We start from the raw sequence: 16,803 nt of genomic DNA, 5'->3' as shown, positions 1-16,803 counted from the left end.
ACTGGGATATTATTTATAGCTAAGAAAAAAATAAGTTATAAAAATAGTATAACTTGTTGTTGTTAAAAAATAATGATGGGAACTGGAGAGATGGTTTAGTGGTTAAGAGCACTGGCTGTTTTTCCAGAGGACTCAGGCTCAATTTCTAGCATCCATATGGTAGCTTACAACCTGTAAAATCTAGTTCCAGAAGGGCCAATACCTTACTCTTTTGGCCTCCAAGGACACTGTACACATTTGGTGCATAATACATGCAGGCAAAACACATAAAATAAATATAAGTATTTTAAAATATGATTGGAGTATAGTGGTATATGTCTTTAATCCCAGCATTCAGGAAGCAGAGGCGGGTAGGTCTCTAAGTTCAAGGCCAGCCTGGTGTACAGAGCAAGTTCCAGGACAGCCAGGGCTATACAGAGAAACTGTATCAAATAAATAAAGAGGAAAAATAAATAGACTGGAAAAATTATGGAGAATATATGCCCAAAATACTAAAGCATTAAGGTTATAGTGGTAGTTTCTTCATTTACTATTATCAACTGGTAATTGATCTGGTCTCTCCAGGGTCCACACCCCAATATAGGAGTTAAAATGTAGAACTTTCTTTAAATTATATTCTTATTGGGGGTTGGAGAGATGGCCTAGTGGTTAAGACCATTTGCTGCTTTTACAAAGGACAAAAGTTCTATTCCTAGTACCCATAGAGTGGTTTATAGCCATCTGTAATTTCAGTTCTGGAGATGCAATGCTCTCTTTTGGCCTGTAAGGGTAAGCGCATACACATACATGTAGACAAAATACTTATATGCATAAAATATAAATCTTTGGGAAAAATTACATTCTAATTTAAATTCTTAAAAGATATCCACAAGCCGGGCGGTGGTGGCGCACGCCTGTAATCCCAGCACTCTGGGAGGCAGAGGCAGGCAGATTTCTGAGTTCGAGGCCAGCCTGGTTGGTCTACAGAGTGACTTCCAGGACAGCCAGGGCTACACAGAGAAACCCTGTCTCGGGGAAAAAAACAAATCCAAAAAAAAAAAAAAAGGATATCCACAGCCCTATGTACATTACATGAAAAGATAATTTGGCCATATTTTAAAGATTAAATAAGAACAGCTTCCAAATACTCTGTCTTTAATTAGCCAAAAAGGTAAGTTAATAAACAGCATAACAGAGGAAATTGTGTGCTTGCATTAAATTTATTTTATTATAATGTTATATACATCTAAAAATATTAGAATTACCTTTTTAGTTGAAATATTAAGACATCATTCAGAGGCTGGAGAGATGGCTCAGGGGTTAAGAGCACTGACTGCTCTCCCAAAGGTCCTGAGTTCAAATCCCTGCACCCACATGGTGGCTCACAACCATCTGTAATGAGATCTGACTCCCTGTTCTGGAGTATCTGAAGACAACTTACATATAATAAATAAACAAATCTTTAAAAAATAAAAAAATAAAAAAGACATCATTCAGACTGAAACATTTGCATATGCTTAGCCTCAAGGCCTACACAGTACAGAAACATGAATTTAGAAACCACAAGAATGAACTAATTTTGAAAAGGAGCTAGAAACATGTATTACTATAAACCTATATGGCTCTTGTATTCTCAGACAGACTGACTTAACTCACCTGGTGGGCTTCCTTTACTTCTCAGTTTCTTTCCTGATTCTTTAGAGAATGAGGACCCTGACTCCTGGGATTGTCGATAGTATTTCAGCTGACTGGAATAATCGTCTTCTCCTTCCTGATTACTATAGTTACCAAAGTTGTCATCACTGTAGTTACCAAAGTAGTCATCACTGTAGAAACTGGACTCAGCATATTCTTTACTATTAAATTTTTTATGTTGACTCTTCTTTGATGTCATGTGACTTCCTGATATACGTCTATGCTAGGGAAAAATGGACAATCATTATCAGAAATGTTCAACTAATGATAGCAACATAGTGTATCCTTTCCCCCAAAAAGCTGGGAAAATAAGGGATAGAAGACAGTTGTTAGTCTGGACTACATTTGCACCCCCCCCCTCCAACCTTTGAGCAGGAAGTTCAGACCTCAGCAGTAGCCAGGATCACCCACCTAGGTTCCAGCTCTCCAAGGAAAAGTCCATTGTTCTTCAAGGACCTGCAGTTTCCTTGGAAGAGCCAACCACCTGCTGAGCAACCAAACCAGTTTGTGGACAGTTCCCAGCCTGTTGGGGGAAGGGTTTTCCAACACCTTTAAATTTGGAGCCCCCAATTAAACATAGAGCCTTGATCAGAAATACATTGTCTTGGATCGTTATTTCTTTTGCCCGACCGTTCTATTTCAGTCCCAACCTTCCTTCCAGGTGACCTTGGTTCTCATAGCTGCAGGTGGCAACATACATTAGTATTTCCACATGACCATATTTAATACTAAATTCAATACATTAAATGCCACTTATATTATTAAATATTATACTTTTATTTCTTAGCTTTTATTTTCCACCTTCTGTATCTCAATAGTCATAAGCACACAGATACTTTAAAATTCATGTCATGGCAGCTCCGTGATAGATCTGGCAACACAAGTGCAGCTCTAAGAGGCTGTCAGCCAAGCCCGCCCCTGCCAAGGTAGCCGCAAAACCTAAAAAGGCTTCGGTAAAGGATAAAGCATCAGACAAAAAAAGTGCCGATAAAAGGGAAGAGCAAAAGGCAAACAGGCTGAACTGGCTGATCAGCAAACTACAGATCTGTTTGCAGAAAATGGAAAGACAGATAACCAGAGTCCAGCCTCTGAAGAAGAGAAAGAAGCCAAATCCGACTAAGCATCCATTATGTCTGTCAGTGGTCCCTGCCTCCCTTCTTGTACAGTCCAGAGGAATATTTTTATCAAATATTTTGTAAATGCAAGTTTTTAAGTAGCTCTAGAAATATTTTTTTAAAAGTGAGGGAATCCCACCTCATCCCATTTTTTAAGTGTAAATTTTTTAAGAGGTTAAATCATTTGCTGGTTGTTTATTTTTGGGTAAAACCAGAAAATAGGAGGATACTGAATCAGGAGAGGCTGTGACTGTCACCATAACATTCCGTAGAGGGGGCTAGTTTTATATCCTACAATACAAAGCATACTAAATGGCAATTTGGAATCTCGGTTGTGCATTTGTATCTGGAATATTTTCAGTTATATCTGGTCTGGTGTTTCTAGTAGAACCATTTTGTATGAAAGCCAGTCCTTAGTCCTTGTCCTGTCAGAACTGTGATGTCTGTGGTCCATTTTCCTAACAGTTGTGATAATGTGCTGTGAAAGATGGAATTTTTGAATATGTTCTGTGTGTGGTATAAAATTGAGTCGGTGGAACTGAGGATTATGAGTATTTGGTTGCTATGAGAGGTCCCAGGGAAACTTGCCAAGTTTGAGGCTGGATCACTGGATAAGTTAGAAGAAAAACAATACATAGCTCTTTATTTGCATACACGAACACAATGTGACTCTTCAGAGTTTGGGTACATGAACACAATATATGGCTCTTTTTGGGTACAATCAGGCTCTACCACACAACTCTAAAGGACAAACCCAGCCCCTCCAGACACAAGTGGCTAAGCTCCACCCTACAGAATAAAAAGTCTGAGCTCAATTCCAGGGCTTGGAATCCCACCCATCCCCACTCTGGAATCCCCACTCTAGAAAGTTCCACCTCTAAGAAATGCTCCATAAAGCTGACTCCCACTCAGTTCTTTGCTAGTCGCCAGAGCAGAGGCAGCCAACCCTCAAGTCTTTCCCAATAAACCTCTTGAGTGAGGTTTGTTGTGCAGTGTGATTTTGTGATATTCTCTGGCTCTGGGATGCAGATTACCTTTCCCCTCAGACCTGTAACACTTGCAAAAGGCCCTTCTAAAAATAAAGAAAATAGTAAAGGAGCTCAGGAAGAATACAGAAAATATGCATATATCAAGCATTGGAAGCTCAAACACTATAGGTGTGAACTTGGGGTGGGGTGGGGACACAATGGGAGGATCAGGTAGGAAAGGAGAGGAAAGATAGGGTTGAGGGAAGGGAGTGCAGAGAGACATTTCAAATTGAGGATTGTTTGTATGAAAACCTAGTGCAGTGGAAACTTCCTAAAATATATGAAGGTGATCTTAATGAGATCTTCTAATAATGGAGAAGACAGAACCCCAACTGTTCATCTCTAGTCACTAAACAAGTTTCCACTACTGGGGCTGGGTTGCACTCAGATGACTTATTGGACAAGGGAGTCCAATAGAAATCCCCAAATAACCCAGGCTGATACTAGGATAGAAGGCTGCTCTCCACAAGTTGACAGCAGGCTCACTGCTGAAGACAACACTCACAGTCATTGAACATGAAGAGGTCAAGCTGGTGCTTATGTGGAGCTCCACCCCTACACTGTAGTGCCTTTGCTGCAGAAAGGTACTCTAAGGTAGCCGAAAGAGAAATATAAATACTAACCTAGCCACAAAACTCTTGGCCTACAATCCTGAGTGCTGGGATTAAAGGCATATGCCACCATACCCAGCCCAAGAATCCATTTTCAATAGAACAAAAATATGGAAAAAAATTTTATTTTAATCTGTACAAATTTTGTAAAAGGAAAAAAAAGGTCATAGATACTGATGAAGGGACAATCTGTCAAGAAGACATTACAATTCTAAACTCATGCACACCAAACACAAGTGAAACTAATCTCATAAAACAAGTGTTAATAGATGTAAACATTAACTCAACACAATAGTCATGGGTGACATCGATACCCTACTCTCACTAGTGGTTAACGACTGTAAACTGCCCTTCCAGAGGCTTGAGTCTGATTCTGAGAATTCACGCTAGGCAGTTCCAGGGGAGCTAATACCTCTAGCCTCCATAGCATAAATGTGCACACACCTTCCCCACATCTACACATCATTAAAAATAAAACTTCAAAGAAACAAACAAAAAACGCAAGGTGATAAGGACTGAGAAATGACAAAGTTGTCTTCTGATTTTCATGTATATACACACAGGTACAAATGCATCTGTAACATATACACATTTGTGCACACAGAGACAAAGAATAGGGGTAGAGAGATGGCTTAGCAGTTAATAACACTCGCTGCTCTTCCAGAGGACCAGTGTTCAGTCTCTAGCACCCAGATGGCATCTTATAACAATCTGTAACTCTAGCCCCAGGGGATCTAATGCCCTCTTCTATCCCCTGGGGGTACTGCACATACATGGTGTAAAAATGTACACACAACACAAAATAACAAAATAAAAATTAAAAAAAAGACAACAAAAAAACAAAACATATAACCATACAGGCTAATTTTGTTTCTAAATTCAGAAGAAATTGGTACTATTAAATTAAGAAAAGGAATAAGGTTCTTGTAGATAAGAATAGTACTTTTCAGGGCTGGTGAGATGGCTCAGCAAATAAGAGCACTGACTGCTCTCCCAAAGGTCCTGAGTTCAAATCCTAGCAACCACATGGTGGCTCACAACCATCTGTAATGAGATCTGACTCCCTCTTCTGGTGTATCTAAAGACAGCTACAGTGTACTTACATATAATAATAAATAAATCTTTAAAAAAAAAGAATAGTACTTTTCTAATATAAGATTAATTTTTATATAAGGACTTTGGTCATACAATCCACATATTTAAGAAACAAGCAAAGTGTTGTCTTATCGCTGTTTTCTTTGCTAGAGCTGGGGATAGCACCTAGAGCATGCTAAGCCAGAGTTCTATCATTAGTTTTTAAAACATTCCAAATGAGTTTTGCATTTAAAGAGGCCAATGCCACATATATTCACAATCCAAATTTGAATTCACGGTGAATAATGTGTTTTGGTGTACTACAGGTTGAAGTGTATCCCTCCCAAATTCCTGTACATAAGTCATAACCCCTAGTAACTGAGAATGTGACTTCATTTGAAGACAAGGCCTTAAAAAATAAGCTCTAATACAATTTAACTGGTGTTCTTATAAAGAAGGATAATCTGTGCATTCAAAGGCACCAGGGGTTGCAGTACCCAGCAGCATGGCCAGGTGAAGGCAAAGCTGTGAGAAGGCACCTATCTATAAACCAGAGAGAGAGAGGAGCCTAAACAGACGCTTCCACACAGCTGCCATTGGAAACCAACCCTGCCAGCATCTTAAACAGGGACTTCTAGCCTTCAGACTCTGAAAAATGTCTATCAGGTACTCCACACAAACACCAGCTCTTTTTATTCTCAAAGAGTTGGGAATTTGTAGCATGTATCCAACAAACACATGATAACATGAAAAACACATTTTCAGGTTATTTCTAAACAATACGCAATTTAAACTTGTAATTTCCACCTTAAAAAGGCAATGCCAAAAAGAAACAAACAAAAACAACAAACAACCCATGAATACCCTTTGGACACTCGCTCCTTTTTCACTCCCCACTGCCAGTAAAGAGCAAGCACTGTCAAGGACACAGGGAAGCTGCCTCAGCACTCCTGACGGGGATGTAAAATGGTGCAGTCTATGAAAAATGGCCTGGAGGTTCCCCAGAAAGTTAGAAAAACCATCAACCATTTCACTATTAGGCATATGTTCCAAGGAAATGCAGAAATGTTTTAAAGAGAATTTTACACCAATTTAATCAGCCAAAAGTGCAAGCAATGCAAGGGCCCCTCAGCAGAGGAACATATAAGCAAAAATGTAGCAAATACAACAATAGAGTACTGTTTAGTCTTAAAAGAACAAAATTTTAATTTAGGCTGCAACATGAATAAATCCTGAACACATGCTGAGTAACACAGCCATATCCAAAAGGACAAATAACATGTGATCCAAGGGCTTCATAGACAAAGTAAGAGCAGCAGTTAAAGGGCTGAGGAGCAGGACTGCTTCCAAGGTGCAGGATTTCTGCCAGATGGAGAAGAAATTCTGAAGATTGACCACAGTAATGGCTAAATTCTGCAGATATATTTAATGCCACTAAATCACACACTGAAATGTGTGTTACAAGGAATATTATATATTATACATGTTCCATCACAATAAAAAAGCGATACCTGAGAAAATGGAACATCATAATCCCTGTAGAAGCTAGTTCTTTTCTTATGGGAACTTTGCATATGTTCAACATCTGAATCCAGGCTATAGTCAGAACTCTCATCACCGGATGGAGAGTTATGCTGAAAGGAAATGAAGAAAATTAGTTTGTAACCACATAAGCTTGTTTTAGACAGTAGTACCCTCCAGCAGGCTGTATCCCTTAGATTCTTGGATGACATTGAGAAATAAGTGCTCTAAGGCCACCACTTCTTCTATGCTGAAGTATTTTTTTTTCTCTTTTGCTTAGGGACTTTATGGAATTATGTTTTTCATCAACCCTATGCCAAGAGCTTAAAACAAATCACTTGGCTCTAAAATGATCTGATGTTTACACATTTGCACCACTCTGCCCCAGCCTCTCCAGGACTGGGATAACAGGTATCTGCACTAAGTTCTGTTTTAAGCTAATATTAAAGGAAATAAGATTGGTTCCTCATCACCAAACTGGAGTCCCAGAACATAAATAGAATATGCATTCATTTAATTTGGCCTAAAGTTGCTTTGGAGTTATTTATTGGTATAAAAATCCTAAAATTAAATTGCCTATGTGAAATGAATCCAGCCCCTGAAACTTAACACATGTGAACAGAACCCCCAAGTGGCCGATAATGGTTGGCAAATAACCAGAGAAAGTTTAAAGTTTAGTGCAATCTCAAATATAAAAATCAACAAGTGTTTGTTTTTACTTTTTGAGACAAAGTCTCATTATGTAATCCTGGCTGGCCTGGCACTCTCTATGTATACCAGACTAGCCCCTAAGCTCACAGATATTCACCTGCCTCTACCTCCTGCATACAGCATTATTTATTTATGTTTGTTTATCTATTTATTTTTGGTCTCGCCAAAATAATTACTATGAGTTCTTTAAGCAGTTCTTAATATTCCTGGCAACAAATATCCAGGCTTAGACTTTCATTATCTGTGCATTCCCAGCTTCAAAGTATAGCACAAACTAGGTAAAATTCAATTTAATTGAACTGAACCCTAAGATTCCTATGGAGGCAGAATCTGTTTTCCTCCATTCCATTAAATGTTCCTTTAAAGAAGAAAAACATTGCTCCTAAATGTTTTGAGTTTGGTTTTCTGTTTTCTATTGATTTGATAGATGAACAATTTTGTCAGAATTATGCTACCAAATGCTTCAAATACACAGCCATTGTTAGCTAGGGTTTGAAATAAATATGATCCATCACAAGGTAAGTTTTCTCAGTTACTGCCAGGTTGATCTCTCTGCATTAAGAGAGATATACTAGCCTGTCTCCTACTACTATGTTCTATTTCTTCTCAGAGTCATAACAGTTCCTACGTTATGACAGTTGTTATTTTGAAGAATATAAAATATTAATAATGAAGCAGTAGTGGTGCATGCCTTTAAACTCAGCACCAGGAAGACAGATCTGAGTTTAAGGCCAGTCTGGAATACAGAGTAAGTTGCAGCATAGCCAGGGCTATAGAGACAAACTAAGTCTCAAAACAAACAAACAAAAACAACAACAACAAACAAAATAAATAAAAATATATTAATAATATATCTTTATTTTGAATTATAGCTTTTATCATTATAAAATGCCATTTTGTTTTGTTTTTAAAGACTGCGACTCTGTAAGTATTCCTGGCCAAACACTGATGTGGCCAACAGGGCCACATTTCTTAATTCTTTTTTTTTTTTAAAGATTTATTTATTTTATGTATATGAGTAAACTGTAGCTGTACAGATGGCTGTCAGCCACCATGTGATTGCTGGGATTTGAACTCATAACCTTTGGAAGAGCAGTCAGTGCTCTTAGCCACTAAGCCATCTCTCCAGTCCCCCTCTTAATTCTTCCCAAACAATTCCACCAACTGTTGAACAAGAATTCAAATATATGAGTCTGCAGGAGCCGTTCTTTTTCAAATACTACACCATTTCAATTTTATAGTAGAGCTGGGAGAAAATAATGTTGACCATTAAGAATAGTGTCCTATACTTGTTCTACCTGGGTATTACATGCTCAGAGATTCAGTAACAGTAGGAACTATGCTAGATGCTAAGGGTATGAAAGACAGTCAAATCCTGCATGCACCAAGCAACAAACAAGTGAGCTCCCCTCTCTCCCTTTCTCTTCTCCCTTCCTGCCTCTCTCTGCTCTGTGGTTGTTGTCTCAACATGTAAGCTTTCAGCTACTGCTCCAGAGCCATTCTGCCATACTCCTCACCATAATGGCCACAGACTCACCCTCTGAAACTATAAGCAAGCTCTCAATTACATGCTTATTTTTAGAAGTTTCCTTGGTCATGGTGTCTATTAACAGCAAAAAAAAGTAACTAAGACAAATGGTGTGTATTTCCACTTACACGGACTTAAATTTTCTGTGAGACAGGCTTGGCTCACACTTACACTTGGGAAGAGGAGGCAGAGGATCAGAGTTCAAGGTCCTTTTCAGCTATGTAATGACTTCAAGGTCAGTGGGGGGTGGGGGCTGCTATATAAGACACTGTCTCAAACAAGCAAGGAAACAATGAAAAAGAAGGGAAAGCTGACTTTAGCTTAACTAACCTTATGTTTCTCATGTTTCCTCCTTTTAGATTTTTTCTTTTCTCTTTCTTTCTTGTGTTTTTTTCTTGATTTTCTGTAGGCTTTCTCATTTTTCTGTTTTTCATTCTCTTTTGCTTCCTGATCTTGTGTTTCTTCAAGTCCTGCATCATCTATTTCTCCATCTTCTAATTCACCATCTTCTCTGTAGAAAGCAGCAAAAATTTTACACTTTAAATATCAGTTCTAAAACAAATTTTAAATAAATATTTTGAAAGAAAAAAGGCTGGGCAGTGGTGGTGCACGCCTTTAATCCCAGCATTTGAGAGGCAGAGGAAGAGGCAGGTGGATTTCTGAGTTTGAGGCCAGCCTGGTCTACAGAGTGAGTTCCAGGACAGCCAGGGCTACACAAAGAAAACCTGTCTGGAAAAAACAAAGAACAAAAAAACAAAACAAACAAACAAACAAACAAACAAAACAAGGCCCGTGCCAAGAACTTAAATTGTATTCATATAGATAAAAGACTGGAATTTTTTTCTTAAGAGGCTAATAAGTAAATATTTTACTTTTTAAAGAAGTCTTTAGTTTCTGTTAAAATCCTTCCCTTAAAGAATAATTAAAAAGTAACAATCATCCCCAGCAGAAGTCCCCAAGCTCTGACACTCAGTTGCTGCTTCTCCCACAGTGAATGAATGACTAAGATGTTATCCTGAATCATTGCAATCATCACCAGTGACCAAACTTCCTTCAAGGAAAACTGAATGATTTCAGGAAATACTAAAATGACAAGAAAGACGTTTTAAATCTTGGCTTTAATTAGCTTTAAAATAATGGCAATTTATAGTATTTTTATCATCAGAGTACATTTCAGCAAATAAAATCCCAATTTCCTCAATTTTTACTTGAAAAACACACAAAATTATACATTTACTTTGATTTTCCAGTCATTAATGTCTTTGTTAATATCAAAGTTCAATCCTGGGAACTAACTTTTTTTTTAATTTTATTTTTTCATACAACCTTTATATTTAATTAATTAATTAATTAATTTTTCTTTTGTTTTAGGGAACTTTTAATGCTGTAATATTTTTAGTCATAGAATCCACAGTTTTAATTATATTTTAAAATTCAAACCAAATGATAGGGCTGGAGAGATGGCTCAGCTGGTAAGAGCACCGACTGCTCTTCCAAAGGTCATGAGTTCAAATCCCAGCATCCATGGTGGCTCACAACCATCTGTAAAGAGATCTGACACCCTCTAAATGCGGCTGAAAACAGCTACAGTGTACTTACATATAATAAATAAATAAATATTTAAAAAAAAAAACAAAAAACCAAATGATAAACACCAAATCATGATGTGAACATTTTAAAGGTAATTGGAATTTTAGGAATGTTTAATAATAACAAATTGGTCATAACATTCTCCTGTTAAAATTCTTCAATAATAGTAGCTCAAAATTGCCTCAAGTTTTGTACTTGTGAGAGAGGTTGTGGCCTCAAAAGGGCTGTGAATTGGTAGTTGGTCAAATTGTGGTTTGTATAGGTCAAGATTTATTCTACTCTTCTTTGTGTATTCAATGTCTTCTTTAATAAAACAGTCTTCAGTGGCTCCCTTCTGGCTTGAGACTGGTATCTTTGATATTTATTATTCAAAGGCCCTTAATTATTGAGTCCCCATTTAGCTAATTTTACTATCTTGAGATTCCAAGACTTAAACATCTATAATTTCTCATTAACCTACTCACCTGAATAATGACTCCTGCTTCTGTCATGTAGCTAATTTCAATACATTTAGAATCAAAATTAGATGCCATTTCCTCCAAAATGCCTCTTGTTACTACCCCTAGTTTAGAGGAGATACTCTGTTCTAAGTGCTGTTCTATTTCTCCTAATGTTCTCTTAACATTGTGTTCTGATCACTTGTTTGTTGCTTGGTGCGTGCAGGATTTGACTGTCTTTCATACCCTTAGCATCTAGCATAGTTCCTACTGTTACTGAATCTCTGAGCATGTAATACCCAGGTAGAACAAGTATAGGATACTATTCTTAATGGTCAACATTATTTTCTCCCAGCTCTACTATAAAATTGAAATGGTGTAGTATTTGAAAAAGAACGGCTCCTGCAGACTCATATATTTGAATTCTTGTTCAACAATTGTTTGGGAAGAATTAAGAGATGTGGCCCTGTTGGAAGAGGTATGTCACTGGGGCTAGGCTTTGAGTTTTAAAAAGCCCATGTCATCCCAGTGAGCTCCCCTCTCTCCCTTTCTCTTCTCCGTCCCTGCCTCTCTCTGCTCTGTGGTTGTTGTCTCAACATGTAAGCTTTCAGCTACTGCTCCAGAGCCATTCTGCCATACTCCCCACCATAATGGCCACGGACTCACCCTCTGAAACTATAAGCAAGCTCTCAATTATATGCTTATTTTTAGAAGTTTCCTTGGTCATGGTGTCTATTAACAGCAATAAAAAAGTAAGACAAATGGTGTGTATTTCCACTTACACGGACTTAAAATTTTCTGTGAGACAGGCTTGGCATATTGCTATTTTAATGATGATGATGATAATGTATTATTGTTGGTGGTGTGTGTGTGCATGATGCAGGAGAAGATTGTGTATGCTGCAGCATGGATGCAGAGATCAGAGGATCACTTTGTAGAATCAATTCTGTCCTTCCACTTTTGAATGGGTTCCAGTATCACAGTTTTGTTTGGGAGCCACAGCAACAGCCTTCACCTACTGAGTGTCTCACTGGCCCTATTCTGTTTTAATTATTATTTTTTTCTCTTAAAAACAACTGTCGAGAGCCGGGAGTTGGTGGCGAACGCCTTTAGTCCCAGCATTCTGGGAGGCAGAGGCAGGCGGATTTCTGAGATCGAGGTCAGCCTGGTCTACAGAGTGAGTTCCAGGGCAGCCAGGGCTACACAGAGAAACCCTGTCTTGAAAAAACCAAATCCAAAAAAACAAAAAAAACAAAAAACAAAAAACAAAACAAAAACAACAACAACAAAAAAAACCTGTAGAATTCTTTGGCCCAATAAAATTAGTGAACATATTCATTAAAAAGTAAGTATTAAAGTGTTTTGAAACAACTTTAGTAAAAAAAAAAAAATCCTGTGAACACACACAAATTCTGTCAATGTATAAACAGAAATATAAACTGATTTATTAATACAGTAAAAAGAAACAGGGGGTTTCTGTGAGCTATGTCTCCTCCATAAATTCTCACCAACATGAATGCCTAAAGAGGAGCTGAACAGGAACAATGTGCCAAACTGGATGGAGAAAAGCCCAAAGAACTACAAGTAACTAAGGAATGCTGAGAGTACGAGAAATTCTTCCTCAGGGGAACACACCAATTAAATGGCTATTCAATACCAAGTGGTCAGCCCTGAAAACATATACATGAATAACATCATACAGACTAAGCAGGTACATTTAGAATGTATATACATACATGCATTAGCAACAATTAATGAGGAGATGTGAATCTGACAGAGAAAAGGGAGCATATGGAAGGGGTTCAGGGAGGGAAGGGGAGGGAGAAATAATGTAACTCCACTATAATCTCAAGAATAAAAGAAAAAGATATTTTTGAGAATTAATAAATACATAGATGACTTCTTACTAATATAAAAGAATTAGCATTATAAAGTTATTTTCAGCAAAATGGCATGTTCATATATAAAAGCTTGGTAAATAACTGTCCAGTCTTTAAGAGTTTATTTCTTAGTCAAATTCACAAGGACAGAAAAAAAAACAGGGGTTGTCAGGTAGATCAGAGGGGAAAATAGAAAAAAATACCAATAGGCCTAAAGTTTCTCTGTGGAATGATGAAAATGCTACAGTGCCTGCAATTATGGCTCAGCAGATATTCTAAGAGCAGATGGAAAGGGAATGGAAAGACTGTAAGAACCATGAAACAGTCTCTTCTGGAAATGCTGTGAAGACATTTGTACATACATATAATGTGTGTGTGTGTGTGTGTGTGTGTGTGTGTGTGTGTGTGTTTGTGTGACAATAATAATCAAAGAAAAAGAAGCTAACAATTTGAGGGTGGGACATGGAAAGGTTTGGAAGGAGAGGACCTGAGAGGAGGTGTAGAGAGGAAGGGAAAGGGCAAAGGGATGAAATTCTGTTTTAACTAAGAATGTATTAAAACTAAAATATTTTTCATTATATTTAAATGTCTTAGGTCTGGGAGTATAAGTAGGATAGAGAACTTCTCAGAATGTGCCAAGTTCTGGGTCAGACTCCCATCAAGGGGATGTTTAAATTTCTAAATTGGAAATAAGGGGAGAAAATTGTAATAAATTATTATGTAAATTACAGACTCAGATGCCCCCTATGCCCTTATTCTGAAGCTAACTGCTCAGAAACTAAATACGGCAATGCATCCCAATAACTTGACACCTGTGTCTCAATAATTCTCCCTTCCTCCATTCTGATTTTTGACTACTAAGATAAAGTGACCTGAATCACTTGCCCTTAACTCCATTTCTATTTGATGACTGTTTAAAGCAGTTTCCCAACCTTCCCAATTCTGAGAGCCTTTAATATAGTTCCTCATGTTGTGATGACCTGCCAACCATAAGACTGTTTTTGTTGCTACTTCATAACTGTAATTTTGCCAGTTATGAATTGTAATGTAAATATCTGATATATGACCCCAAAGTGGTAGTGACTCAGGCTGCCAATCACTGGTTTAAAGACTCATTTGTTACAAGCCACAGATCAGAAATTGAATCTTCTAAATGAAACACAAAATCATCAATGAAAGACTAGCTAAGCACTCCTAATGGACTTTACCAACATTATTCACGAATATACACATTGACTGATCACCACAAAACAGACTTTTAAAAATGTACCAAGTGACTGCTGGGGTTTCTTTACAGTGCAGGAACAGAGACAGAGACTGGATCCTCCCTAAACAATGTGAATCGTCTCAATATTTGAAACTTGTACTTAACCAATATTTTCCTTTCATAGTTTGTATTAAGCTCATGCTGTCATTTCCCTCTATCCAAAATGGAATGGTAGGACACTGCTCTGTGCTGGTGTTTTTGACCTTCCATGATTGCACAGACTACATAAGAAAGGCTGAACCATAGGCAGCCTGAACCTCAATAGCAAGGCCTGTGATCCCCTAAAATATGGAAAGATAGGCAGTACTAGATGATGCCAGAAAGTGCTTTCTCATCCACCTTTAGATTTTGCTGGAGGTTCTTATGAGGCAGTTTCTCATCCATCTTCCGAGGTCCAATAAGGGCTGATTATAGTCCCTGATCCTCAGGGTATATCTTCAGGTTTAAGAAAAACAGCTTAGCACAATATACAAACAGTTCCTTAGCTACGAAATATCCTCGCCCCTGTGCTGTTTGCCATTGGGCTCCTTCAGTTTCAGCCTTATCCTGGGGACAAGCTGCTGAAGAGATGGTGCTAAGCTGCACCATGTAATATGGTGGTTCTACTGACTCAATCTGTCAGCATGCTTGACACATAACTTGTTTGCTCTATTCTCACCTTTTGCCTCAGTGCAGACAAACTCTTGATCAAACCATAGATTAACTCACTGTGTTACATACCTAAACCAGTTATCTCCACTTAAGCAAAATCTGATCATCCTGAGGTTGTGCTACCTGGCCAGAGAGAGTTCTTGTTGTATTATCCTAGATTTGGACCTTGGAAATTTATATCCTGGATAGTTCATCTTTTCATTTCGCCATATGGGTCTTAAGCATTGAATTCTCTCTCTTTACAAATTACCAGAGAGCTCTAATGAACACTTACAGCCTTCAAAGTGTCCATCCTCATCCTGTATCTAATATGTCCTTATACCTTTCCAAAACCACTTAGTTTGCAGAAACTCCTTTTATTACTTTTCAAACTATGTTTATGGGGATTTTTAATTTTTTATTTGAAAAACTTTTATTCAAGATTTAATTTTATGTATATGTGTTTTGCCTTCATGTATGTATTGCACAAGTAGGGTCTGATGCCCCTAGAGAGCAGAAATGGGTGTTCGATCCTGTAAACTGGAGTTATAGACAGCTATAATCTGTTACATGGGTCCTAGGAGTTGAACCCAGGACCTCTGGAAGAACAGTAAGATGCTCCTAATCCCTGAGTATTTCTACAGCCCCCAGTGGCTTTACTGTTTAATTTATTCCTCAAGCCAATCTCACAATCTGTTAAAGCCTAAATCAGTCCAAATAAATATTCTTTTTATGAATGAAACTTAGTACAAATACATGGTCTATATAATGAATTTTCAATAATCCTAACACTCCATAGTCCCGTGACAAGTTTTGAAAACTTCCCTTAACTTTATGTAAAAAGTATTTCTATACCACAAATAACTGAGATTTTCCTTTTTGTGTTACTTTTACTTGCTCAGTCAGCAACATTATCTACTCAATCCCTAGCTTGAACAGTAATTGTTAAACATAAACACTATATAACAATTCAACAATTAGACCATTTTAAATATTTTCTCCTCAATTCAGAAACCACATGTTTCTGGAAGTGTCTGAGAAGACATTTATCTTTTTGGATGAGATCATGTAACTTGAAAAACTAACTAAAACTTTACTGACCAAAACTGCAAATATAAACTGTGAAGCTCTAGAAACACAATAAACAAATCAGAAATGACTGATCTGAGGCTTAGAGGAAAACAGTGGAGCCCTAAGGCTCTTGTCTGCAATGCAGCTAGTGCATTTTGCTGTGTAGATTACCAACACAGAGAAGTTACTGCTGTCAATCCACACAGCAACAGTATATTCACACACCAATCAATAGTCAAACTGTCTTAGCCAGGGTCTCTAACTGCACAAACATAAAGACTAAGTGTTGCTACTTTGTTTCCAACCCAGTTCCCCGGTAAAAGAAAGCTTAACTCAATCAGTTAACAAAACAAGCTAAAAACCTAGATTGGGCGACCTCCCACTACACTACTCTATTCCATCTATATTATCCCATATAACTTGTGGTTTCTCCAGGCCAAGAGCTTCTCTCCTCCTGAGGCCTCTCCGTTTCTCCACCGTAGATCCTTCCCCTTCCAGTTTATTCCCATCGCTCCTCCCCTAGACTCTCAGCTCCTCCCACTTCCTCCTGCCCCATCATTGGCTCAAGCCTTTATTTGAAAAATCAAGCTGGGGAGAAGGTTCGTTCACAAGTCAACTCCTCATCTGCAGCCCCTCTGAGGAGTGGAATTAGCATCAAAATACAAA

General features: G+C 37.9%; 1 protein-coding gene across 3 annotated transcripts in view; it reads right to left on the bottom strand.

Moving 5' to 3' along the window:
* The window catches only part of Zc3h6 (zinc finger CCCH-type containing 6), a 50,389-nt gene that overhangs the window by 19,625 nt on the left and 13,961 nt on the right, over positions 1–16,803 (bottom strand). For all 3 annotated transcript variants that reach the window (XM_052183583.1, XM_052183584.1, XM_052183585.1), the window contains exons 2-4: positions 9,593–9,773; positions 7,014–7,136; positions 1,636–1,897 (exon numbers count right to left, since the gene is read on the bottom strand). In XM_052183583.1, the coding sequence (XP_052039543.1) occupies positions 1,636–1,897; positions 7,014–7,136; positions 9,593–9,773 (566 nt within the window). The remainder of the gene's footprint in view (positions 1–1,635; positions 1,898–7,013; positions 7,137–9,592; positions 9,774–16,803) is intronic.

The sequence above is a fragment of the Apodemus sylvaticus genome, chromosome 5 (assembly GCF_947179515.1).
Source record: "Apodemus sylvaticus chromosome 5, mApoSyl1.1, whole genome shotgun sequence".
Lineage (NCBI taxonomy): Eukaryota > Metazoa > Chordata > Mammalia > Rodentia > Muridae > Apodemus > Apodemus sylvaticus.
The sequence above is the reverse complement of the archived record's forward strand: the minus strand, read 5'-3'. Positions and strand labels throughout refer to the sequence as shown.